This window comes from Mustelus asterias, chromosome 12 (assembly GCF_964213995.1).
Source record: "Mustelus asterias chromosome 12, sMusAst1.hap1.1, whole genome shotgun sequence".
In the NCBI taxonomy this organism is placed as follows: domain Eukaryota; kingdom Metazoa; phylum Chordata; class Chondrichthyes; order Carcharhiniformes; family Triakidae; genus Mustelus; species Mustelus asterias.
Genome location: NC_135812.1, coordinates 35129861 through 35157832, shown reverse-complemented (window position 1 = coordinate 35157832; position 27972 = coordinate 35129861). Strand labels below are relative to the sequence as shown.

The following is a 27972-nucleotide window of genomic DNA, read 5'->3' as shown; positions in this document are numbered from 1 at the left end:
GTTTGATCTCAGCCCCTCAGGCTCTCGTGCAGTGCTAACAACAAATTTCTACAGCTACACACAAATGGATTCAGTGCTTCTGATGCTACTCCAAAGTGACAGAATATAGTTTAGCTGATTGGGTTCCTGTTGATTGTAGCAAAAGTCAAAGATAGGGCTAACGCAGATTGGTAGCAAACCCAATTACCCTTTGGTGAGGTAAAATGGCAGATGGCTCCAAGTGAATTGAGGCGGACCAATTTCTCTGCTCTTATCCTGAAGAGGTTGACTCATTGCTGGGATTTATTGGTGCAAACTTCATTCTTTATCTGAGAATCTAGACACTGTGCTGTTCTACTGTACTTCACCTGACGAAGTGGCAATACTCCGAAACCTCATGCTACCAAATAAACCTGTTGGACTTTAACCTGGTGTTGTGCCTACCCCAGTCCAACACCGGCAACTCCACATCACTCCTATATAACAGGAATGTTACTGCTATGCCAGCCCATACCATCCAACATCCACAAACCCAGCAGAGATCACAGCAGGGTTACTAGGGACGGATATCCTGGCTAATCTTTTCTTTCCTTTTGTGGCACTAAAATCAATTGTAACCTTTATAACACCCCAATGGAACTCAGTTAACTCAGATGTGGTGATTAAAGCCAGGATCTTCCAATTAATGTGGCTCAAAACAGCACTGCAATGATTTTACCAAATGAGCCATCAGCACATTCCCCTGTCCATCCATCCCCGCTGTAAACAGGCCAGCTCCACCTCATGGAATGTGAGCTTAGTGCAGGGTTTCAAAGATTCTCCGATTGAGATCCTTCATTATGGAGCTTGTGTGATTTGTGACATTTGATTGTAACTAACAGAGGCTCAAAATAAATCAGCAGCTGTGCATTGTCCTTCTCACACTTCCTTGAGTGGCTGAAAAGAATGGTAGTGATTGCCAGGCACGGCTGACCCTGACCCCGGCTGACATGCTCGAGACCTGAATCACAGCTCGAGAGAACTGCGGTAATCGTATTAAAATATCAAATATTTTCCCCATGCCGGAACTATGGAAACTACCTGGTCACCAGAAAAGAGAGATCTTTCAATGTTATTATTGTGCCCTTTTCTCCCCCTGCCAAGTACACTTGCTATCTCATTAAGGAACAGATACAGCACCAACTACTTTCAATAACTTCACAGTTTGCATCTGAACTTAGAAAGGAACAGGAGAAGGCCATTCAGCCCATCAAGCCTGTTCCACCAGTCAATTAGATCGTGGCTGATTTTAACATCCTTACCTAGCAAAAAAATCTCAATCTTAACTTTGAATTTTTTTTCTTTCTGACATCCGAGTGGCCAATCTCCATCTTTGGGTTACGTTCCACTGTTCTGTATCCCACATCCCTCCCCCGCCAACGAGTGAGAATAGCTTCTTTCTATCAAATCCTTTAATCATTTTAAACACCTCAATTATATCTTCCCCTAATCTTCAATACTCAAGTGAATACAGGACTGGTCTATGGAACCAGTATTCATCATTTAACCCTTTTAGTATCACAGTAACTTCATTGCAGTGTGAATGTAAGCCTACTTGTGACTAATAAATAAACTTTACTTCTAACTTTAAGATTTTTGCTTTCCCTGTGATTCCTAGCTGGAGGAGAGGGAGGCATTTAACCCAAGTCTTCCCAAAGCCACTAATGTCAGCTGCTTGAAAAGGAAGATCAGAGGCCAATTACCTGTTAAAACACTGCACTGTTTTGTGAAGCATGAGCAAAGGTTAGTCAGCCAGTGACTCTGGTCAACAACAACTTGTACTTTAATTTACAACATCATCTGTGGAGAAATATGACTGACCAGGACAGCCTGTGTTATTTTGCATGCAAAGGTTACTTCATACCTGGGTAGCGGCTACACTTTCAGGAGCAGCAGACTACTCCAGCAAACTAGAATTAAAACGGGCTACAAACTAATCAGCAGTCTGGAAATTCAAGTAGAAGGGGAAAAGTTTTTTCACCTGACCACACCAGCCTCACTTTCCTTCCAGCTGTGCCTAGGTTATCTTACCTTGTTCCTTGCACACAGGCAGGGTGCCTGGTCCACCCAATAATGCTCCATATGCACAGAGACCGTGTCTGGTCTATCTAACCCTGCTCCTTACACATGTTTTCAACTTGTACTGCCACCTTCAAAGTTTTGTTACATACATCATCAGGTCTCTGAATTCCCACTTCCCCCACTCTACCTCTTTACAATTGGATAATTTAATTTATATTAACCCTCTTCATTCTTACCATCAAAATGTATAATTTCATACTTCCCTGCATTCAATTTAGTATTCCATTTGTCTGTCCATTTCAGTTCTCCTGAAGTCTGTACTTATCCCCCTCGTTATTACATTTCCCAAAGTCATCTGTCAAACTTTGACAGTATTCTCTGTGTACCTAAATCCAGATTACTAAGATATCTCAAACGTAACAGTGGTCCCAACATCAACCACCCAAGGGAAGACAACTGTACACTTCTCTCCAGTCTGAAACAATTGATCACTCTATGCTTTTAGTCCCTTAGCCAATTTCATACCCAGGTTGCCACTGGCCCCTTTCGTACCAATAAGTTTCAACCTTGCTAACAAGTCTATTTTGTGGTACTTAACCATACCCCTTATTAAACTTCACATATGCAACCAACATAATACTCCCATTAAACCTCGGTGCTACTACAAAGAACTCAATCAAATGATCAAACATAATTTGCATTTAACAAATTGCCTTTTATTAGGCCACATCTCTTCAAAAATGCGAACTTATTTTGTCCTGATTGTCTCAAAGGTTTCCCACCACTGATAAGCTGACTAGCCTTTAATTGCCGGATTTATCCCCCTCCGCTTTCCTGCAAAGGGGTGAAACTTGCCAGCCTTCAGAATCTCCCCCATGGGAAGGACTGAAAGATTGTGGCCTGAACTTCTATAGTCTCCACCCATACTTCCCTCAGTAACCTGGAAAACATCGCAGCCAGACTAAGTGAATATCCTGCTTTCAGCAACGCCAACTTTTTAACTACTATCTCTTTATCCTATTCTATTTGCAAAGACAGATCCAAAGCACTCATTTAGCACCTCATCCACACCTTGTCCGTAAGATATAATTTGTGGTCCTCAATTGGCCCCTTTGCCAATTTGTTGCCATTAAAATGTTCACAAGGTACAGTTGTGATAACTGTCTGAATGAAAATATCAAGTTAGAAATTTAGATGGACAATTTTAGGTGAAAGGGCGGTTAGTGGGTGCTGCAGTTCAATGTGTTTAAGGGTAACTGGCAAAGGAGCAAGACACGAAAGGAAAGTGAGAGAGAGAGAAATTGAACAAGTGAGAATGGAATGCCTATAGAAAGAAGATTTTAAGGGATATGGTGAAATGGTAGATCTGGTGGGATTGAGATCTGTATGAAGTAGAATAGCCTTCTTTGGGTGGAACAGCCTTTTCCTGTTCCTATAAATTGTGAAATCCTTGTGCTGTAGCTATTGATTCAGATGCTGCACATGAATGTGGGACCAGGCATCACTCTACAAATGAATCGTGTTTTGGAAGAATCTCAAGTGTCCTTGTGGTGCTCAAATAATTTTAATGCAATATGCAGGATTCCTATTTAATACTGACATATATCTCACATTGGACAATAAAATTTCCCCACCCCAAAGTTCTTGTGTTGTACTGTCTGAAAACGTAGCTGTAGTCACGTAGTTTGAAAGCAGTTGGACTGCATTTGCAACATTTCAGACAATACTGAGTACATCCATCATGGGAGTGGGAAGATTATGGAGCGTGCCTGCATTTTCCTCTACATGCCACTTCTCAGTTGCGAGTCGCTTGCGGGGGTGGACTCACCACAGTTCTTCCCTGTAGGTGAAGAAGAGTGCTCTGGGATGGTACTTGAAATACAGCCCGATAACAGATCTTGGCTGCAGTATGGAATCTTTTGGAGACAAGGTAAAAGGAAGGTAAATACTTCAAACAAAATCTTTTTCACAATTGCACACTCCATCCTTCAGAAATGAACTGGAGATTCTATATCAGGTGATGCGCCAATGGATAATAAGCACTGAAGGGGACCCGGCTGCACGTTGCCCCATAGCAGATATGTTAAATGAACAGCTTTTGAATAAATTCCTGAATTGTAACAGAAATAAGAAAAGGGCAGGATCAGGCAAGTCAGGGAGTGGAAAAAAAAGCACACAAAAGAATTCTTTGTAAGGATTTCAAAAGTGACGTGATTTAACGGTACTGATTGAAGCTGAATGAAAGGACGTAGCCTTAAAAAACTGCATAAAAACCACATTCACAGGGGCTGCTATGAAAGCCAGAAGAATTTGCTTTAATACCACAACACTTTGTTCTAATAAAGAAAGATATTTTAAATCTGGAAGAACTAATTAGCAAAATAGTCTGCAATAATCTCTACTAAGCGTGTAATCAGAATTTTCCATTCTTTCTCCACGTCTCTTCTTCATTATACTGAATCTCTTTGAAAAAGATGAGGAATTTAGCTGTCCTCCATGACTGACCACATCCAACTTGCATCTCAGTGACTGGTGTCCATGTGATCTGGCGCCTTCTAAAAATGGTCTGGAAAGCAGTAATGGTGCGTGCAGGACTCATTAACCCATTTTTCTTTTTACACATGGCTTCCTGCTGAGATTCAAATGGGTTTTCAGTAAGCACAAGCTTCACTCATCACGTTAACTGCGGCAGTGTTTCCTGTGGCGAAATTTAAAGCATTGTGGCATAACTCAGGCCTGCCCCACTGGATATCTGCTTTGCCCCATAGCTTCTCCCAGCACTATCAATCCAGCCCTAGGATTGGCTTGCTTCTTACTAATGGCTGGATTGGCAGACGTTAGTCAGCATCAAACCAATCATGTGACCCATTTGATCTCTCATGAATCAATTAATTTACAACGGTTAACATTAAAACTAAACTGACAATACTATTTCTAATATATTTTTCATTGTTTAGGCCCAATAATACAATATTAATCCATGACTGCGTAAAGTTTGACTTATGATCATTCTCTCCCAATTCCTCTACATTTGCAACGTGACTATCCTGTTTGACTCAACGGTACAAATGGAAACCACAAAACAATAAACCCAGAGCTTATAGTCAAATGAAACATTCAGATGGGAACCTTCCAGGCACCTTGTCGGAGACAGCAAGAGGCCCCAGAGAGAGGAAAGCAGGAAAGTAAAATCAATCCCTCACAAGAGAAAAATCTTGCAAAAGCAGGACCCAAAAGCAGTCAGAAAAGTAAAGGTGGAAACAATGGGTCTTGCTAATTGCGTGTGTAGATCCTGCTTGCCACTGGAGTTGCTTTAAATGGACAGAAAGGTGTAGAGAGAAGTGGAAGGAACACTCTCAGAATCAAGCTTTGACAGAAACAGTGATCATTTACTTAAATATATACGGTGGGGAAACTGAAACAAGAGAAGGAAAATGGTGAGCAGTTGTTCCAAACCAGTTGTGTTGGGGGGAGGTTAGGAAAATCAGTGGAGCCCCAGAGTGGTGAGGTTATTTGAATAGTGCTGCTGTAAACACAGCTTTGGTGATCTGAGGTTAATGGTGTTCCAAGTGGTGATATATGATATATAGCTTCATAATGTCGGATAGGGAGGTAGGAATTCAATCAAGTTTTCAAAATACAATCAGATAAATACTTGAAGCAGAAAAAAGTTGTGGGGATGAGAACGAAGAACTGGACACTAGAATTTACTGGATTACTCTTCACAACCGCAGCAAACTCAATGGACTTAAGAACCTGTTCTGTTCGAGAAAGCCAGATGGTGAAGGATAGAACTGGAGTCAATCTTTACACACTTTTAAGCACTCATTTGCAAAGATATACATTGCAAACATGCACCTCCTACCTCAACTATCATGATTTCAGTCTTTCCCACTAAAGCAACAGAAGTAAATCCTCAGCCAATGCCTGTTACCTGCTTACAATTAAATATATATATATATATATATATATATAATATAGAGATTTCTTTTGTGCTGTACTATTCTGTGCTTCAATTTTACTAGAAGAGGTGAGGGTTCCGGGCACTGAAGGGGGCAAGGGCTCAGGTTGTGATTTCTCTAATGAATACAGCACTGTTTCTTCTGTAGCACTGAAAGCATGTTAAGTCAATCTACTTACGAGAAGCTGGATGTTCAGCATACATCAATGAAAGTGAAGTACCCAAGCTAGGACGAACACCCACCATGACATGAATGTGTGCTTGTTGAAGATACTTCCATACCTTGACAGAACTGCTGCTCAGCGTCAGCAGCAAGTTTCACAATCCAAAACTAATGATCCCACCCCATTCCCCTCTGTTTCAAATAATCGTCCACTTTTCTCCTAAGAGAGGCAGCAATCTGTCTCGACCTCTCATTGCAGAGAAGCACTCCATGCTCCAACAACCCTTACCATGTAGAAATTTCCTCTAATCTCTCTCCTCATTCATTTATTGATGAACTCTCATCACTGACTCCTCAACCAGAGAAAATTGCCATGCCCTAATCACTTTCAAAACTTAATCTCAATAACCATGATTAGTTCTCCACTTGATTTGTTTTGCTATAGTAGCAACACTCCCAGTATTCGAGGTCTCTCAACTTTGCTAGTCTATACCTGGCATTATTTTGGAGAATTCATGCTGCACGTTCTGATGCCAGCTCTGATTGACATTCAGAACTGTTCACAGTACTCTGTGAACTGTGGGGTCTGCACAAATTAAGCATTAATTCTTTACTCTTGACCTCTCTGCTCCTATGAATAAAATTATAAATGTTGTTCGCCTTTTATGACTTTATCTACCTGCATTGTTGCTTCCAGGAAATTATACATTTGAACCCCTAGATCTCTGTACATACACACCCTTCAGCATGTTTCCATGGAGTTTATAATCCCAAAAGTATTACCTCATGCATATCCACAATGAGTTGCATAATTCACCTGTTTGCTCATTATCCTATGCCTTTCTGAAGTGTTCTACAACCCTTTCTGCTATTTATCAAACATTATGCTTTGATATCATTGGTAAATTTTGAGATTTTGTTCGGACTCTCAATTAAACCTGCCTGCACTTATTGAAAGCAAAAGTAGAGCCAGCATTGACGCCAGGAGCATATCACTCCCAACCCTTCTCCAGTCTGAGCAACAACCAGTTAACTCTATTTTTCCATGTTGCTGTGTTTCATCTTGCCATGCACACATTTTTCTAAAAAGTGTTTTCAGCGATACTTTATGAACGGCTTCTGAAAATCCACATCTATTCAATCTATTTACTCGAGTAAATTTGCTAAACAGTTTTCTTTTCACAAATCGGTCTTTTAGTAATCCATGTGCTAACTACTTGTTGATATTATTTCAAATTACGGATTTCAGAAGTTTGCCTACAGCTGATATTTACAGTTTTCTGACTTATCATTCTCTCTTCAAATGTGTTATGCTAACTCCACCAGTTCAAATTGTACTGTAGAGTTAATGAGGATTTAAAAATTGTGGCCAGAACCTTTGCTTCTTTCTTTCTTTGATTTCTTTCAAAAGTCAAGACTGCATGTCACCAAGAGTCTGATGGCTTAACCATCTTGAGGATCTGCTAATTGTTTCTGAATCAAGCCCTTTTCTACGATTTCCCTCCATTAAACATTCACATCCTCTTTGAATACATCTACATTCTGATTTCTACCATTATTTTTAAACCAATGCAAATTACCCCTCCCAATCAAATTCCCTGCCTCAAGTGAGCTCTATTTTAGGTTATAATGCTTGTAAAAGTCTTACCATTTTATTTTAACTGCTAGCTTTTTTAATGTCCCCTTCGCTTTTCTAAGCTTCCCTTTCATCTCCTTGTTATAATTTCTACATTCCTCATGATGATCTTAATATTGTTAGTTCTACTTCTATCATATGCCTCCCTTTTAAGTTTCACTTTAGCAGCAATCTATTTATCCATGAAACCCCATACTTTGATCCGGGCTTTTTTTTTGCTTTAATGGGATGTATTTATAGTCTACGCTTCTCAAAGTTGGAGAATTTTCACTGCTAATCTGTCAATTTTGCAAACTTTTCAATCCAGTTCATTCAGAAGGACAAAGGCAGCAGATACATAGGAACACCACTATCTGCAAGTTCTCCTCCAAACCACTCACCATCCTGACTTGGAAATATATCGCTATTTCTTCACAGTTGCTGGGTCAAAATTCTGAAATTCCCTCCCAAACGGCATTGTGGGTCAACTCACAGCATGTGGACTGCATTTCAAGGCGGCGGCTCAACACCACCTTCTCAAGGGCAACCAAGGATGGGCAATAAATGCTAGCCAGCCAACGATGCCCATGTCCCATAAATACCCCAAAGTGCGGTGGGTACTGGGACAGCGAGTAAATTTGAGGAGGAGTTAGACAGATTCTTAATTGGTAATGGGTTGAAAGGTTATGGGGAGGAGGGAGGAAAATGGGGATGAGGAGCATATCAGCCATGATCGAAAGGCAGAGCGGATTCGATGGGCTGAATGACCTAATTCTGCTCCTAAATCTTATGAACTTATAAATGAATAAGTAAAAAGTCCAGATTCTGGTCATCACTGCATTTTGACTTTTTCCCAGTTCAGCATCCTTATTGTTGACTTTTACTATTTTTTTGTTGACCCTGCCATTTGACGGGCTGTAATGCTCAGCAAACATTGTACCGATTCTCGTTGTATTTCTTAACATTTTCTATATACATTCAGTCTTAATACAATCCCTGCAACATCCATTATTGTGATTGAGTCTTATTCTGCCACACAGTCATCTCTCCTGAAAATATTACAATCAGAAATATGACAATTCACATCCTCAAAAAAAAAACCCACATCTCCAATAAAGATCCCACAACAATTATTGAAGTTTCTACTGTTCCCGTTGTGTTTTGAAGCGCTTTGTAGTTGCCTATATTTTACCACTAAGTCTTGAAAAAACATTGGCCTTTATTCTTCAGCCTGATATATAAATCCTTGGTGATGTGTATAAAAATATGGCTCCCGCTTCTGAACACGGAATCTTGGGCAGCACATAGCAGTCTTGTTAAAAAACTTCTCTCTTCACTGGCAGCAATATCAATGTCCATGTGCAGGAACCTGGCTTTAATGAGGAAGGATGTCCCGAGATTCTAATTTACTCAGTATTATCACTCACTGTTTCAATCACAGTTAAAACAAATTTACCAGTGTTGAGCATCGTGTTTCTTGTGTGGTACATTTAGTTCATCCTGCAAGCTGGTCCATCTATCCATGGGACTGATCCATTTTTGACAGTGTCACCATTTGTGCACTACCTCCGAGTTCTCCCTGCAACTCCCCTTCCTCTAACACTCAGTGTGTTACTTTTCTGTGAAGGAGTATATGCAGTGCAAGGAGGACACCATCTCCAGCTAGAAGCTCCCCAGTCCCCACATGCTGCCTGTTCTCGTTCTCTTACTTGTTGGTCCACCGGACAAATCTCACCATTATGTCTTTGAATTCTTCTCTAACACTGCTTTAAATCAACTACAATTTGTAGAGATTTTCATCCACAGTAGTTCAATTTATGTGCCTCTGCAGCCCCCCACCACCAAAAATCAACATTGGCTGCTTTTGTCTCCCTAGAGAACATATTGCCCGTTGACGTGCAATCTTAACTTCAAATCTACTTCTGTTTAAACCATTTGGAAACCTGTGGGTCTATTCCCTGGCATCTTGCTCCAACTGATACGTGTAAACTTTCCCGAGTCAAATTTAATGTCTCATTCCTGGGTGTGCAAGGAAGAAAGGTTGGGAAAAGGAAATCTTTCAGGGCAAGTAATAAAATAACAGCATATTGCAAATTGAAGAGGATCACCCTTGAAAGCAGAGCTTATACGGAACAAAGACACAAATTACATTTGTATAGTGCTAAACGTTCAAAAGTGCTCGAGACAATGAGAGCATGAGAGAGACAGACAAACAAATGGGGGTGGGGATGGAAATGGAAATAAAATGAGGTAGCTCTACAGGTGGCCTAGGGAATACAGGAACAGGTGTGGTACGTAACCATAGAGACCAGAAAACTGCGTATTGGGATTCCTAATTTGGTGTTAAATTAGCTGATCACATCTGGAGGAATAGATGAGGTGCTCAGAGTGAAAGTAAATCAGCTAGGTTTCCTAATCTTGCTCTCCCATTTTGTGCAGTGCAGCACACATGGAGTGCCACACTGTCTGAGGTGCTGTCTTTCAGATAGGGTGTTTAAAAAGCCCGGTCTGTCCTTTCAGGTGGATGTAAAAGATCCCTTGGCAATATTCAGACAAAAGCATGCAAGTTTGCTAAGTTCCCTAGCTAATATCTGGCACTCTACTGACACCTAGAACAAATGATCTGGTAATTATCACATTGCTGCTTATGGAAGCTTGCCATGCATTAATTGGTTCTACATTACAACAGTGACTACACTTCAAAAGTACATCATTGGCAGGAGAGCGCTCTGGGATTTGCTGAGGTCGTGAAAGTTGAATTTGAGCGGCACGGTGGCACAGTGGTTAGCATTGCTGCCTCACAGGTCCAGGGACCTGGGTTCGATTCTTAAGTTGGGTCACTGTCTGTGTGGAGTCTGCACGTTCGCCCTGTGTCTGCATGGGTTTCCTCTGGGTGCCCCAGTTTCCTCCCTCAGTCCGAAAGAGGTGTTAGTTAGGTACATCAGCCATGCTAAATTCTCCCTCAGTGTACCCGAACAGGCGCCAGAGTGTGGCGACTAGGGGATTTTCACAATAACTCCATTGCAATGTTAATGTAAGCCTATTTATGATACTAATAAATAAACTTAAAAATGAGACTTTATTTGTTTTGGTGATTCTAGAGGATCCCAGTGCCAGGTGCCATCTGAAGAAAGCCAGGTCAGGAAAGACTTAATTTAAAGAAAAAAATCTAAAACTTTGATTCAGTTTAAAGGAAATTTGAAGCACGAGCCAACATAGTGCTGGGGCTGCATTTGCTGTGGTCTGTCACGTGCATCCAGGCAACAGGAAAGGAACTAAACAAAGTCCTGCCTGTCACTGCAGCACACCTACATGGGACAGTGCTGCCATGGAAACAAAGCAAAGCCGGCTACAGACGACAAGGAGGTAAAATCCATAAAACCTCCTCCTTACAACTCAACCGTCAGCCTTAACTTTCTCTAGGTGGCTGTGGAACCACACTGGGACTCTCATGAAGAGGAATGCGTCATGCTGAAAGCTGAAATACTTTCCCTCGCAAATAACAAATCTCACACGGTTTAGAACTTGTTCCATTCGGCTCTTGAAAGCACTCAGATGCAGCTGTTGCTGCCTATTCCTGAACTATGTGAGAAATTTTGTGTAATTAGGCTATTGTATGGCCCCGAGTCTGGGTGGGGCCTGCTGAGGTTTCTTTAATCTTCACCACTGTGACACATTTGCAGTCAGAGTTGTGCTTCACAGTCAGCGCCAGGGCTGCAAGTGAGGGGGGGGGGGGGGGGGGGGGAGAGGAGGAGGAGGGAGAGAAGCCTCACTGTGACAGCTGCTGAGTTTTCAAGCTTCTTTAAATGGAGACCTATGGCCTTCCTGTACCCCTACGTGACCTGCCTAGTAAACAGAGGGACTGTTTTCCTTGGCAGCATATCAGTCACTGCTTTCCCGCTCACTTGCTCGCTCTGCAGGCTTCTCTGGCACTGTTTAGATAGTTGCTGAAGCGACCTGCTGCTTTCTTGTGCTAGCTAATCTAATGGACCATGGATCCTTCTGAAGATGGAGGGTGGTTGGTAGACATGCCTGATGTAAATACTCTCTGGAATGTTCTGTATTTAGAAATCTTCTTCCCCAAGGCACCTGTTTTAGGAAAATAGATTGCAATGTAATGACCTGGGATTCCTGAGGAAACTTTATTACACGGACCCAGTGAGGGGTGGGGGAGTTTGTAGGTTGTTGGAGTTGGGGGTCAGGTGGAGAAAAAGCTGCAAGCTTTATTTTGCCCACACAAGGCTGTGCACTGCGATGTTGCAGCTGACAGATGCTACATCTGAGGGAACAAAAAAAATGAAGTGGCTGACAGCAAAATTTATTGTAAAATGACTGGTCTCATTGACTCCAGCGTTCGATGGACAAACTAGTTCTGGGTAAAGTCTGCAGTCTGTTCCTGTTTACATTAGCAAGAGGTCAGCAGCTCAATTCGCCTTCGGAGGCAGAAGTGGCCCACAATCCTCTGGAGGCACACGGTAAGCACTACCCACATAAGGTAGGCTGGATTCTTGCTTCAGGTGCAACATTAGGGCAATGGTAAATGTGAATGGTTAAATGGAGGAAGATCTGTGGCTACAGACAGACAAAATATTACAACAATTGAGCAAAGATTGTTTGCTGCTGAACCACGCCACTGCAAGCTACTTCATTTCAGGAGTACTGGGAAGCCAGTGTATAGATGAGCAAATATCTTGGGTAGCAAACATTCTTTCACAAAATAGCAATTAAAGAACAACACGTATATTTTCACAGTCTTTAGGGAAATAGAGGGGGTAACGAAGAGGTTGGGGATGGAGGCAAATGATAGCAGTATTCTTTAAATTTTCTGGGTTGTGAGCCGGCACTCGAGGAAACAATTGGCACATTTTATTGCAGCAACTATTGATCACCTCACTCAGAATGCTGGGCATCAACTGCCACCAAAAGAACAACTAATAGGAATAAGAGCAGTGACTCCCAAATTTAATCAGGCTGTACTGCATCAAAATATTCTCCTGCACATTCACATCCCCAAAATGATCAGCCAATATCATAAAATGCCAACCTGTTTGGATGCATTTTTGCTTTTAGGGAGTAGGTTAAAATGGCCAAGAAATTCCACCCATGGAATTGTTACTGGGAAAGACGAACACATCAGCTTTCCACTCATGGACGCATAGAGCCCATAGATCGCCTCACTGACCCACAAACCACCCAAAACACCACCACGCACCCCTTGCCCATCAACACAGACCCAAGAAGGGCCACTGACAGGCCCAACTTTTCTGTCCTTCTCTTTGACCCTTTTTATTTTAGCCCTAATTAGATGCATTTGGACTTCATGTTTAAAATGAAAGCAGGAACTTCTTTTTAAAGAGCCCCAAAAGATTTGACCTGACAAGTCGGTTTCAACATTGGGGGGGGGGGGGGGGGGGGGGGGGGGGGGGGGAGAGAGAAGAGAGGAGAGATGACAAACTGCAGTTGCACCTGACCTTTGATGACTCAAGTCACTTTATAGGGAACAGGGATGGAGGGGGGAAATAAACAGATTTAAAACAATTTTCCCATTGGCACCAGCTCAATATTGCCCCTGCTTCTTTCTACCTCGTTCACTCCCACTTATTAATATCCCAATAAATACATCCCATCTCCAATCTCACCACCTCCTCCATTATTATGCTCCCCCTTTATTGAATGACAGTCCAATTTGCCGATATGGCATATTCAACTGCATTTGTAAACTGTGCTCATCATCTCCACACAAATGAGCCAAAACACCCTTTACATTATCCACAATGGGAAAACTGCCCTAAAAATAGCTTCTCCTCAATTGCACTGAACTGGGATGCTCCCCTTCCCTGCAGCCTACACCCGAGCTAAACAGGCCTCCTGTTGCATCCCAGTTTCAGTCTAGTGGATTAAAAGGAGTCAATAAATAATGAGGAGAACTTGAAACAAAGATTGCATTGTTTTGATTCAGTGTCTGCACAAGCTACTGTTTGGCTTCTGCAGTTAACGGAGCCTTGTCCTGTGGAATAGCCCTAGGACAAAGATTGCAAATCCTATATAGCTGCTAATCTGATGTGAATCATGCTGCCCCGGAGACAGTTTTCAACAATTCTCTAAAGTTGTGTAACTTGTGTCAAGTAAAGTTTGGCTGAAAGGTTTACAACATCTGCTCTCAATGATGTTTGATTAACTCAACTGAGGTGCGATACATCAATTGTTCCAAAAATGCTGCTCAGCTCCAACAAGGAGCCACTCAAGTCCATTACTGAAGTGAATAGCATCGGAAAGAATAAGTGGAAAAGAGGGGAAGAAGGAAATAAACAAAGGAAGTGCAGGAAAGGAGTTGGAGTAGGAAGAGAAAATTGGGAAGGCAACTAGAGAAGGATAAGGGCAGGATGGATTTGGTGGCGAAGGGCTGGAAAAGGGTTAGAAGCAGGAGAAGGCACTGACGTTACGGTTTGAGAACTTCCAGCCACAACACAAATCAACTGCTGCAAGTCAATCCCTGGAGATTCTACAAAACTCACTTCAGGAAAAAAAACTGAACAGAATAGGACAAAGAAAATAGACCAAAACACTTTCAACACTTCCTAACATAGGAAGCACAGCCTGTCTCAGAACCTGTGTTGAACAGAGATAGGAATCATTGTTCAGGTCTTCTCCAAATAACTACTGCAAGCACTTTAAAACAAACAGACTATTGTAGCTGGGAAGGGCCTAATCATATGCACAAAGTTTTAATCCCACCCGCAAACTGATTCTGGTATGCCAGGAGACTGCACTCCAGTAGTCTCTCTCAGCAATGTTTTCCCAGTTCTAACTGGACAAACAGGAGTGCAATGGGAAGATCCCTTCAGTTCCCCTCCTTTATCTTGATAATGTCCTGCCTATAGCAGACATTTGTTACTCTCATTGGAACAATCAAGAGTGTAAATAGATAAACACCTTTAAAGGATCAGATCTCTGGGGCCCATTCTTCACTGAGTTTGGGTAAATTCAATCAAAGCTGCAAGGTAACTGAAAGAACAGCGATTATTTTGCTCGATTGTTTCCTAAGCTGACAGTTTCTCAGGAGGAGGATCCCGGTGAGGTAGCCCTGGCACAAACTCTCAATGCTGTGTGGGGGAGGCAGGTGTTCCTAATGCTTATGGCACCAGACTATCCTCTGTAGAACTTGGCAGTTAATTGCTTTGCCTGGAAGCACTAGCTCTTAAAAAAGGATCTTGGGTATGAAAACATCAACCAAGAAACAATTATTCTGTCACAACTGAGTTGAAGTAAATGACAGGTTTTCATTTTTGACATTTCATGCCTCTCTAATTTACTACTCTGAATAGTTTAGTCCTGATTAAGGCAAGTGACCCAAGTACAGGCAGATCTACAACAATCAGTTATACAGCTGGCACATTGTACTCTTTCAGTTGTTTGTGGGACCGAACTTTACAACTGAATACCAGCAATCTTTTATTGTCCCATAAGGTCCTTCCTCTACTAAATTCCCCACACCCCTTAATTATTACCCTTGGCTCTGAAAGTGAAATTAGGAGCCAATTTCTCCCAGACAAACAGCTAACGGTCGAGGTCAAGTTGGATTCAAACACTTGCCGCTAAAACATCGGGCAGGAATTTTTGCTGTAATTGGAATCTTCCTGCTCTATGGAATTAGAACGATTTTCGTGGTAGCTGTCGGTGCAGACTCAATGGGCCGAAGGGCCTTTTCTGTGCTGTACGACTCAATAACTCAATGCTCCACACTGCTGCGTGGATTGTTCAGCTCGAACCTCTCAGTGGTGTGCATCTGCAAGAAGACCGCAGGTGTCTGTTGGCTGGTTAGCAGTCTGGTTTCTACGTTCCTATGTTCTGAGTGGGCCCCTTGTAAATTTTGATCAGTGTGAAATGGACAGGTGAAATCCATATTCAATGGCTGCCTTTTACGAAGCTAGCCCATGGGCAGAATTGGGTCATGTCCTCTTTTGGGAAACGTCCCATCCTCATCCAGTTTTGGTCTGGGTAAGAAATGAATGTCGCACATTTAATCTGATTTCACCAAACCTGCTTCTTTCCACAGCACCTCATTCAGTTAGAATTTAAACAGATTTATCTCTGCATTAAGATTCCAGGTAATGCATTGGGAGGAAAATAAAAGCAATAATACTGGAATCCTAAATTAGAAACAGAAGTGTAAGCAGCTCAGTCAGCCTGTGAAAGAGATCAGATCCTGGCCAAAACACTAAACCTGTCCGACTCCGACCTATTCCACGTGGATTCCAACTGAAGTGCTATCCTTCATGTTTCGATTCCACCGAGGGTTACAGGTGACAAACAAAGCTTCTCGGACGGCTGATCCTGCCAGCTCCTGAGATCCACTCTCAGTACCATGTGTCGCCACATGTACACACTCAACCTCTCTCTCCAGCAGCACCAACTATTTCAAAGCTGTCCCTGGGTCCACAGTTTCATTTTATCCTTCATCTGATCTGACGCTTTCACTAAAAACCTGTTCTCTACCTCTCAGGTGTGAAGGAACTTAAGTGCCAGCAATTCATTTAAGTCTGCTCCTGATCTTTCTTCACTTTCACTTCTCTCTAACCTCATCCCTACTTTTAATCCCACTTCCTGCTGTGCTCAGAATACTCTCCAACCTTTCCTTCTCTGACACTAAACAATCTGTCCTTAGCAAAGGACTCAGCTTTATCCTCTACTACCCTCATCTCAATTAATTTTGAGCGCCACATAATGTTGAGCTCTTGTTCCATCACCATCGTGCTCACTTCTTTGCCACGAGTGCTCTCAAACCAGCAGACCCTTTCACCCACCTACAGCATTCTGCCTTCACCTGGACTCCTCCCTCCAGCCTCTTACCTGCTCTTGATCTTTTCATTGAGAACTATCGGCATGACATCTGCTGGCAAGGGTGGTGCTCATTTTGTTTGGTGTACTCATCTTTAACTCTCAGACACTTCTTCCTAACTCCCCTGGACCATGACCCCACCACCGAACATCAAGCCACTATTTCCAGGACCGTCACTGATCTGATCTCCGCTGGGAATTTTCCCTCCATAGTTTCTCACCCTATAGACCTCCAACCCTGCAAAGGCCGCTTCTGCCTTCTCAAAATCCCCAAACTGGATTGTCCTGGTAGACCCATCGTTTCAGCTTCTTCCTGCCCCACTGAACTCATTTCTTCCCATCTTGACTCAATTTCTTCTCCTCTTACCCACTTATATGTGAATTTTCTGAAGCCCCACATCATTTTAACAATTTCAGTTTCTTGACCTGAACTGCCTCCTCTTCACTATGGACGCCCAATCCCTCTATACCTCCAACCCCACCAGGATGGTCTGAGAGGTCTCCGCTTCTTCCTTGAACAGAGGTAGAGTTGATCACACCTTCCAATCAATCCTTTTGTTTAATTTATAAACTAATCCTTGATATTTTAAAATTAAAGCCTGATTCAGGATCAGTTACTGGTCCCAGAAGGGGGTATTTTAATACATTACCAAAATCTCCTACTGTGGTTAAAAATTTACACAGGGTCATGAACGAAGCCCAGTCCATCTCACAAATCAGCCTCCCATCCATTCACTCTGTCTACACTTCCCTCTGCCTCGGCAAAGCAGCCAGCATAATTAAGGACCCCCCACACCCCAGCCATATTCTCTTCCACCTCTGAGGTTATGTACCAACCGACTCAAGAACAGCTTCTTCCCTGCTGCCATCAGACTTCTGAATGGACCTACCTCGCGCTAAGTTGATCTTTCTCAACACCCTAGCTCTGACTGTAACATTGCATTCTGCACTCTCTCCTTTCCTTCTTTATGAACGGTATGCGTTGTCTGCATAGCATGCAAGAAACAATACTTTTCACTGTACACTAATACATGTGACAATAATAAATCAAATTCAAGAATTTATGGTGATAAGAAATGGGTGATGGCTACTCTTGTGGTCAGCACAGTGAAGGTTAATGGGGATAGCCATTCTTGAGGTCAACGCAGTGATGGTCAATTGAAATGTTCTAGAGGTAAAAAGCAACCGAAGAAAACCAGGTATTCACTCACACTGAACCAGTCGAGCATAACATCAGCACATCCTGTACGTCTTACACGTCATTCCACTCCAACGGAAAAAATTCACAAAACGGGTTGGTGAAGTCGAAATGCACCAGGGCACCAACTTAGTAGCAGCTAACACTGCTGCTATTGACCAGGGCTAGACTCAGGCCCCAGAACTGCTTGTAAACCACAAAACAAGATTCATATGCTATTCTTTTGCATTGCATATCTCAAACATAGAACGGGAGTAGTCCATATATAGCCCCCTAGCCTGTTCTGCCCCAATGAGGCCATGATCAATGAGGCCATTGATAGCTAATGCCTCTGCTCCATGTCCTTTGATACTTTTGGCTAACAGAAATCTATCAATTTCAGTTTGATGGGACAGAAACTTGAAAGGTAACATACGATGGCTTGCTGTGACTGAAGAATAAAGAATAAACATATCAAAAGAAAAATGGATGCTATGTGGGTGATGGCCCCGAGGCTGCTCAGCTACACCATAATCAGCTACAAGCCAAAAAGGGAGCAGGACAGCGCGTCCTTATTACCTGGCATGGGCCAATTCTCTGGTGACTGTACCTGGAGCAGCTGTAAATTTCCATTTCCTCAAAATCTGCAGTGTTTCATTAAATGTCATTAAGACAAGAATGGAACAGAAACTTGGGACTCCAGGTCTAGAAAATTAGCGTCTGGGAGAGGGATGAAGGAGAATGCAAAATTACCCAGATTGGGTCTACCACGAATTTATTACATGTACTTACTTGTATGGATTAGGTGCTGGGAGAGGCAGAGAACGATTCAAGCAAATAGAGGAGTCAAGGAAAATGGGGCCACAGAAACCAGCAATGCTGGTTTCAGGGGAGTGGCTACTTTACATAATGCGGTCAATCCGTTAGTGTGCTTTGTGCCGTCAAATATTCACTCTCCTGGTGCTGTCCTCACTTCCACCATCACTGGATTTTTAAAAGTTCAGCAACAAACACTGGAAAGCTCCAGTTCAGCACCTGGACATCAAATAACTGGCCTTGGTTGTAACGTGGCCCACAGGTTAAATATCTGGCGGGTACTCACTGCTAAAGCTCATACATGAATGGCCTGTTGGGCAAAGAGCTTCTGACTTCATAGAACCACTTGCAATCAGAGACAAGACAAAGGATTAAAAGGCTTCTGGTCCCATGAAATTATACCCAATCTGAGCTGGGTGAGACTGGAGGAAGTTAGTGGAGCCAGGATCAGCCTGGCAAATTCTTCAGAACATAGAAGTTGCTTAAAAATGCACTGATGTTTAAAGATCTTTAATTCAGAACTGAAAGCCTTCTGAGACTGGGACCAGCTTTTATATGCAGGTTTCTAAAAAAAAACATATACGTCACTTGTTAGATATAATCTTCAAGTGATCAAACACTAAAATGTACATGTGTATGTATACGTTCCCTACCTTGTTGAAGAGAGAGAGACAAGGATGTGGGTCTCGGTCAGGACGCTCCAGTTTGACCATACTGACAAAGTCATACTCTTGTTGTTCATCTTCACTGGTGTTACACAGCCACAGAGGATGAAACTGCCAAACAAAGCAATAGAAATCTTCTATTAAATTGCAAGAATCATATACATAAAAAGAGGAAAAAAAATATACAAGGAAAAAAAACAGCTGCTGATTACAACTATATCATGTTCTTTGTTATTTTCTAATTCACAAAATGCCTTGCCTGTAACTGAGGTTAGGAATGGATCCACATGTCTATATAATTGGGGAGATTTGGGCATCAACCAGTCTTTCAGCCATCCTGAACTTTCCCCATGTGTTGATCTCGACTAATTTGGGATCCACATTTACCTACATTACAGTTCACCTTCCTGCAGAAACCTCAGGTGCTCCCAGGTGCACTGGTTTGTCTTTACCCCTGGGCTGGCACAGATTGATGGTTGAAGCAGATTTAAGTTGCATGGCTATTGCTGGACTTGTGCCCCTTGAATGCAATGTTGATATTGAACACCGAGGAGTGATATGGCTTTTGCTGCTTGTTCTAGTGTTAAAGGCCTTTTGGTATTTTTAATTATACAGGTTAACTATAGTTATAGGTTTACATACCTGGAGCTCATCATTCCTGCTTTGGAATGTTTGTAGCAAAGAGTTAGGGTAACTGCAGATTCTAGATTACAGTGCAGGGTAAAGGACATTATGGAGAATTCCACACACACAGCGGTATAAAATACAAAGCAAAATGGTCAGTACTGGCACCTTGTTTTGCAAATTCAGCAACTCTGGCTAGCATCAACTTTAAGTATAAGCTGTCAGGTGCTGAGAAGTCCCCCATCCTGGGTGCCTGGAGTTGAGCCTCACCCTGGGTTCACATGATCAGCTGAGAACTACTGTGGACAGTTTTAGTTTTTTCTTTTGGTTGCTAAAACCAAAGCCCCTTTTGCATTGGTTAAGACATGGGAGTGTTCATAGAATTGTAATCAGTAATTCCCTTCCTCTGTCAAGCCCCCAGCACCGTGGAGGCTGGATATTATTTTATTTCCCTTTTTCAGTTTTCCTCCCCGTTGTTGCACCACATGGTGCTCCAAACCCAGCTGCCAACCCCCTATCAATCTCCAGTTATAGGGCAGGTGAACGCCCTGTGGCCAAGTCTCTGATGCTGCTGTGTAGTCATGAGTGGCCTGGGGAGTTGCCTGGAACCTGCACTTTTTATTCATCCTCACTATTTAACTCCAAGCTGCAGCTTGTTTTGTGAGGTACCTTGTAAATGGTAAATTGGGAATCCTTCTTTAATTTTCTGGAAGTAATTTTCAGGACAGTTGCCCATTGGAATAGGGCTACCATCACCCAAAGGAAACTCCGGATAGTAATCTTGCTGCATGTCATTCAATGTGGGGGAAATGTTCATTTAAACACTCAGTAGGTTCATCTTTAGCTGCATCAAAATAAGCTGATATTTTGAATTGAAAATGTAAGCTTCCTCCCAAATTAGTGACAAGAAGTTGGTCTAAAATAATGGGAGGTGTTATTCACGTGTGATCTGGCTAGAACTGCTCCATTTATTTCTTCCAAAAGGTAAACACTCCTTTTTTAAATTGCTTATGGAAAACACGAGGTTCAGAGTAAATGGAGGGAGAGTTGAGTTGTTGGTGCCATCAGCTCCAACTCCAATTCCATGCATATAGGCTTTTTTTCAATGTCCTGCCTGGTCAGATTTTGGCTTCTAAAGGTAGAAGTCCTATTCTGAAAGTCGTTTTAAAAATGTTCACTTTTAAGAGTCCCAAAGCTTTCCAATTACTCCTTATTGTACTATACATTATTCATTCCAGTTACAGTAACAGTTATGTTTTTCAGGTTATGCGTCTGTGCTCACACAGTGCTGCCACAGGTACCAATGCTGAAGAGTGCAGATGATTCCCCATTGTCTTGCGTCTCTGGGGTGAAGCCACTGCTAATTATTGAAAGTGGTGTAGGAGCAATCAAGTTGGAGGATCTAGTGCAATGTTGTTTACCTATTATCCTCAGAACACAGTTTGGGAATTAATCCATTGAGCAGAATGAGGTGATGAAAGGACTGATATTCCACCTTCTGATTTCAATACACAGTGGGCTCAGCACTTTGGGTGCAATTAGCAGCATTCTTAGTCCTTCAGGAGAAGAAACAGAGCGAGCGAGCTGCAAACAGCACACATTATGCCAAAGTGTTGGATAAATAGAAAAGAAGCAACGTGGTTGTTCCAAAGTCGTATACAGACCAAATTCTTAGTTTGTGCAAAGTTACAAGTGAGGATCATATGCAAATATGGGACTGCACATTTGTTTATTCCAATGCTGTCACTTACAGCACATTTGGAATCTCAGTTTCAACAGCTACTGACTTCTAAACTAAGACTCCTGAACAACAAGAGTTCCTATGATGCATGAAGAGTGGAATAAGCTGCAACCTGCATGTTCAGTTTATCATTGGTTACATGGGTCAATACAATCCCAAAATAAATCACCGTCTTAAAACTATGCAGCTGAACAGGGAAAGGCGAAGAATTATTACTGTCCAAAATGGAATCCTGTCAACAGCAACATACAGTTCACCCAGAATAAATGACAGGATGGAGCAACCTCAGCATAAGGTTGCACCAACATGAAGGGTTGGTCTCCTGGACACTGACTCAGTGATAAATGGATGAGAATGAGAGCAAGAAAAAAATAAAACCATAAAACATTTGTAAATATTGAAATGGAATACAGGAAAATGTAACCAGATAAAGCACCTATTTAGCTGTTCCCTGCCCTGAGCGTAACAGGGGACACCAAGCTGCCAATTTCACCATGTGGCTCACGCAAAATCTGGTCCATATGGCATCTTGTCTTCCATTATGTATTTTGTGTGATCACCCTTGCATATTGGATCTATCATTTTTGTCCTGATGCTGCACAATATTCCTTTAATCAGAAGAGGCTGGGAGTTGTAAAACATGTGGCTTACATGTCAGAAACCTTGCAGATATTTCTGGTAGGATAAACATAGCTTGATGGACTCCATTCAGATAAAGAACAATTTTGTCATAAAGCACTCATTACATGACTCACTCAAGGCTGTGAATAATATCCCCTCTATCCATCTATACATGTGCCTCCAATTGATAGTTATTCGCTCCTATCATAGCCAACACCCACTCTTGATAGGACTCCGTCACTCTCTTATCAATCTATTAACCTCTTTGATCCTTCATCCTGCCGTTAGGAGCGCCCAATCTCTCTAATCAATCACTCTTATGCAGGAGTTACCAACCCCTCTGACAGACAGTCCATCACAATCCTGCTGGAATGAAGCCACTTTGCCTCGAATGTTTCTTTTTTCACATTCAGCCAGCTGTTACTTCAATAACGCAGGAAAAGTGTTTAAGGCGATGATGAAACTTCTGAAGTTTTATTGACTGTGAAATTCAAACTCCTTTTTTGTTCCCACCAGTCTTGCACTTCATTGAATTTCATCTGTGGAGACGCGATGTTCCAGCTGGCATCTGTTTCAGTAGCGGAATTATATACAAATAGGGCATTGTACCCAGTCCTTTCCGGTCTTACCAAAAGGCAATCTTTAAACACCCCAGCACCGAGAGTGTACTGCTGTAACATGAGCTTTTCTGCAAATACTGTATTTGATAAGCAGGTCATACAAGCAATATGGTAACTTGATTAAAAATTAAACTGCACTTGGAATCAAATCAAAGGAAAAGTGTAATTGAAATGTAACTTGCATCTTCCTGTTTGTGCACAGGAGTCATTACTGTGGTGCGTGATTTCACTTTTCACTTTCATCTCTGCTCATCTACTGCCAGCTGGACACAGGCCGATGCGCGAGCTCATTCTTAGTCAGCATCGTAAAGATGGCTTGCAGAAACCCAGTCTGCATGGTGCACTCAGCCCATCTACTGGGACATATCTCAACCTCCTGGGGTCAGAGAATGCTCTAAAGTATATTTGGCAATGCACGCGGTGGGCGTGCCTTTGGGTTGTGCCAGTGATATTTCATTGCCTCTTTCAAACAGGAGAGGTCAGTGTCTGTGCCACTCACCTTGCTGCACCAATAGGATTGTCTGCAGTGCTCCTCTCGTACAGTACCAGCAAAGCATCACACTCTCGTACTCCAAACCTGGCCTTGCATGATCCTGATTTGAATTGCTCCACCATTTGTGGCCATATATTCAGCCTCCTTGGCATTAAACACTGCAATTCTTTCCCTAAACCTTCACCATTTCTCTATGCTCCTTAAAACTTATCCGCTTGGCCAAGCTTTTGGTCACTTATCCTAATATCTCGAGTGGTTCAATGTCAAATTTTGTTTCAAATGCTTTTTTAAACCTTCATTCATGGGATACCAGCATCAAGGCCAGCATTTATTGCCCATTCTTAATTGTCCTCTAGGTGGTGATGATGAACCGCCTTCTTGAACCACTGAAGTCCACGTGATGTAGCTGCACCCAAAATGCTACCGGGAAGGGAGTTCCAGGATTTTGATCTAGTAACAGTAAAGGAACAGCAATATAGTTACAAGAAAGGAAGGTGTGTGGCTTGGAGGAGAATTTACAGGTGGTGTTCCCATGCACTTTGTCCTTCCAGGCGGTAACGTCATGGGTTTGGAAAGTGAAGCACAATTGGCCCTATTACTAAATGCGCTACTATAAATGCAAATTTTTGTTGTACTGTGTCACTCTCTCATCATGTTATACCAAGAGAAGAATACATTCACTACATCAGCATAATGGATAAGTGTCTGTCACTGTACCTCTAAGGGGGGTTTGTGTTGCCTACTCACAGCATATACCAGAAGAGTGCCCATGTCACCCTCTCATGGGGTACAATGCCAGTAAGAGATGGTAGTTTCTCGTCTCCCTCATTGCAGCGTATCAGTATGTCAACTCTATTCTGTTAATGGTGGTTTCAGCACCAGAGATTTTCAAAGCTATTTAAACGGCTGCTTTTTTGAATTAAGTCAGCCTTGGCAGAGAACTAACACTCTCACCTCTAAGTCAGAAGATCCTGGATTCAAGTCTCACTCCGAGACTCAGGAGAACATAAATCTGAGCAGGGGTAGGCCCTTTGGCCCCTGAGCCTGTTCTGACATTCAACACAATCATGGCTGATCTTTTACCTTCTGTCCTCTCCCCACTGATATCCTGAGGGACTGAAAATCTTATCGATTGTAGTCTTGAAAATACTCAATAATGGAGCATCCACAACGCTCTGGGAAGACAATGATCTAAGCTGACATTTCAGTGCACTACGGAGAGAATGCTGCATTGCCAGACAATGCATTTTTAATGAGAGATTATTTCCCCTCAGGTGGATACAAATGATTCCAAGACCACATGACAGGGAGGCCTACTCATTTTCTCCACTACCAAGCAACAAAGACCTGAGCCTTTTATCTTCAGTCCCAGAACTTAGCCATAAATCAGAATTCATTACTCTGCAAAGAGTTAAACTGTAGCTTTGTGCCACAGGACTCGAGGGGGACTCCGGTTTTGCTGTCCAAATTGCTCAATAAATAATATACCAGGGTCCATTTTGATTTGTTTCCTGCCACTTCTGCAGTCTGAGAAGGGTTAATCAGCAGACTGTCATGGGCCCTGCGGTAGAACGTAGGTACAAGACATTGAAATCTGAGGTGTCAAGAAAGGGGGTCTTTAATCGTTCAATCGGTACTCCCAGTGCAAAACACTGAAGCATGGACGGAGCTGGGATTTAGGGTTGAGTAACTAACCTACCCATTTTAAAAAGAGTGATGGGTCCAAAGGAGAGTGAGGAAATGGGCAAAGATGGCATTCACAATAATTGGCTACAAGTGCATGAAGGATGACAGCAGCCAACTGGGAGAGGGGTTGCATTCTGATTTGTCATAAGGCACTGTAGGAAAGATGCCAGCATGCTGAAGCACCCACAATACATATACCTGACGGCTGATTCAAATTCATAAGAAAAATAAGACTCTGGTTCTGAGTGCAGAGCGGTCATTGTCCCAGCTCTTGCCCCGAGCTGACCATGGATTGATTACACTCAGCTTCAAGACTGGTTACTCCTGGTTCTCAAGTTGCAACTGTCACAGAGGGAGAAAAAAGGAAAAACTTTTGTGGCACCTCATCACATCCTCATTGACATTTCAAAGCAAATTAATAACTTCGGTTATGCCTGGAGGATGTTAGGAATCTGGAGTCACTGCCTGAAAGCTTGGCAGAGGTGGGAACCCTCACAACATTTAAGCAGCATTTAGATGAGCACTTGAAACCCCATAGCACACAAGGCTACGGACCAAATGCGGGAAAACGAGATTAGAATAAATAGGTGCTTGAATGGCGGTGCACACATGATGGTCCGAAGGGCCTCTCTAAAACTCTATGACTCTTTAGTAGAATGTGGTGGCCAATTTGTTCTCAGGTACATTGCAGAAACAGCAGGTGACATGACTGACCAGCTAGTTGGCATCATGTTCTGGATTTTCTTGATCACTTTTTTTAAAACAGGATTTGAAAACTTACTTTTAAGCATTATGGTTTTAATGCCAGGAATATTTCCACAAGTTCAAAAAGGGACTAAGATAGTTAGATTACTAATGAGTTAAGCTTTGATATTGTTTCTCCACTGACTGTAAATAATAAGCAATTTGCTAGCCTGTCTCACAAATAGTTACAAATAGTGTTGGAAAGTTTCTGATATAATGTATTCTGCAGGGGCCCAGGAAGGTCTTAAGTCCTGTCAGTCAACCGAGAGAGTAATAAAGATAGAGACAGAGACATGGACGGTCAGATTCAAGAAAGGCTAAAAATTAGTCAAATTTTTAAATAATTTAAGTCACTGAAGACAGATTATCTGGTCATTATCATATTGCTTTGTTTGAGAGACCTTGTTGTATGCAATCTGACTTCATTACAATAGCGAGTACATTCCAAAAGCATTTCATTAGCTGGAAATCATCTGGGATGCGCTGAGGTTGTGAAAGGTGCTTAATACAGTAAATGTGTTGTTCTGCAAATTAATTGTGAAGTCAAGCTTCAGCGAGAGACAAGAATACAGGAGGGGTGTTGGGAATTATTTTAAGTCAAAAAATACAGCTCACTGATTTGGGGATACATCATGAATTCCTAGTTTGGGAAGACAAATTGCATTTTTTCAACTAAGTGAGTCTGGTCACAATTGATGCGCAGTATATTTTGTGAAATAAAACAGCTTATTAATTTATATTTAGGCAAGTATCACCAAATGTTAGTCTGCCTTTGAAAAAATGCAAACACATAGTAAAAGCATAAATATCTAATTCAGATCACTGGAACAATTATAGCCTTATTATATCGCTATGGTACAATATAAACGTACATCCAAATGGAAGATTGTTCAGAACACTTATCATCATTGTATCCAAGAGTCCAAATTTGTAACAATTTAGTGGTGTTGTTCAAGGGTGGAACATTCGCAGAACACAAAACTGCTACCTCTGAACAGAGTGGAACCTTTCTACCAGTTCCTGGCTTTCTCCAAATCAGATAACCAAAACTTTGAGTTAGGGCAGGCTGGTATTCTCTCCCTCCAACCAGAACAACTCCTAATCCAGGGGCCACCAATCTAAATCTGCAATATCTCAAATGGCGGGCAAGGATGCTGTGGGATCCCCAAACCGGGATGACTTTGCTGCACCCACAGGTTGCCAACGCACACCTAGTTGGAGTGTTAGAAAAATAAAAATGCATCTTATTTAAGAAACATTTGATACAGGTCATCACTTTTTGCAAACAGTATCAATCATTATCCACTGGTCCTCCATGGTTGACTTGGAGATTAACCATTAAGTTAAACTGAGGCTGAGTGAGGATGAACACTGGAGCACTACTGATGCATTAACTTTGTGCGTGTGACCAGCCTGTACTCCATTGAAATGTAAGTGAGAAAACTGAAATGTTGCATTGACACTCCTAATATAATTAAGTGGCATCTGTGCTGCTCTACAGCAGACAACTTGTCAATAGCAACCTGTATTTGCATACACCTTTAAAGTAGTAAAACAGTTATCAAATAAGATTTGACACCAAGTCACTAAAGGAGATATTAGGCAAGCCACCAAAAGCTTTGTCAGAGGTAGGTTTTAAGGAGTGTCTTAAAGGAGAGAAAAGTGGAGAGGTTTAGGAAGGGAAGGGAATTCTAAACTTTAGGGTTTAGGTAGCTGAAGGTACGGCCACCAATTGAAGAGTGATGAAAATGAGCGATGTGTAAAGAGTCAATTATATAACGGAGCATTTGGAAAGTGGGGACAGGATTGGTCCAAGTCAGCACTGATTAACTAAAGGGAAATCGTGCTTGATAAATCTTTTGGAATTTTTTGAGGATGTGACCAATAGGGTGGACAAGGGTGAACCAGTGGATGTTGTGTGTTTGGACTTCCAAAAGGCTTTTGACAAGGTCCCACACCAGAGATTAGTGAGCAAAATTAAAGCTGGGTGGACTCAGCATGAACTTTTCATTGAATCCCTGAAATACTTTACTGCAGTCCCAGTGAGAACCCTCCAGTTAATGTGCATCTTTGTGTACTAGGCAGAATTCTTCAAGATGTCAATACACAACATTCTCAATTCATCTTTCTGTCACTCTTTACATTGCTGTGTGCAGGGCTGTACACAT

At 42.1% G+C, this 27972-nt stretch overlaps 1 protein-coding gene across 1 annotated transcript in view; it reads right to left on the bottom strand.

The window, feature by feature from the left end:
• Positions 1-27972, bottom strand: part of rnf43 (ring finger protein 43) — a 180867-nt gene that overhangs the window by 47348 nt on the left and 105547 nt on the right. The window contains exon 2 of the mRNA XM_078225020.1: positions 19264-19386. Within this exon, the coding sequence (XP_078081146.1) occupies positions 19264-19386 (123 nt within the window). The remainder of the gene's footprint in view (positions 1-19263; positions 19387-27972) is intronic.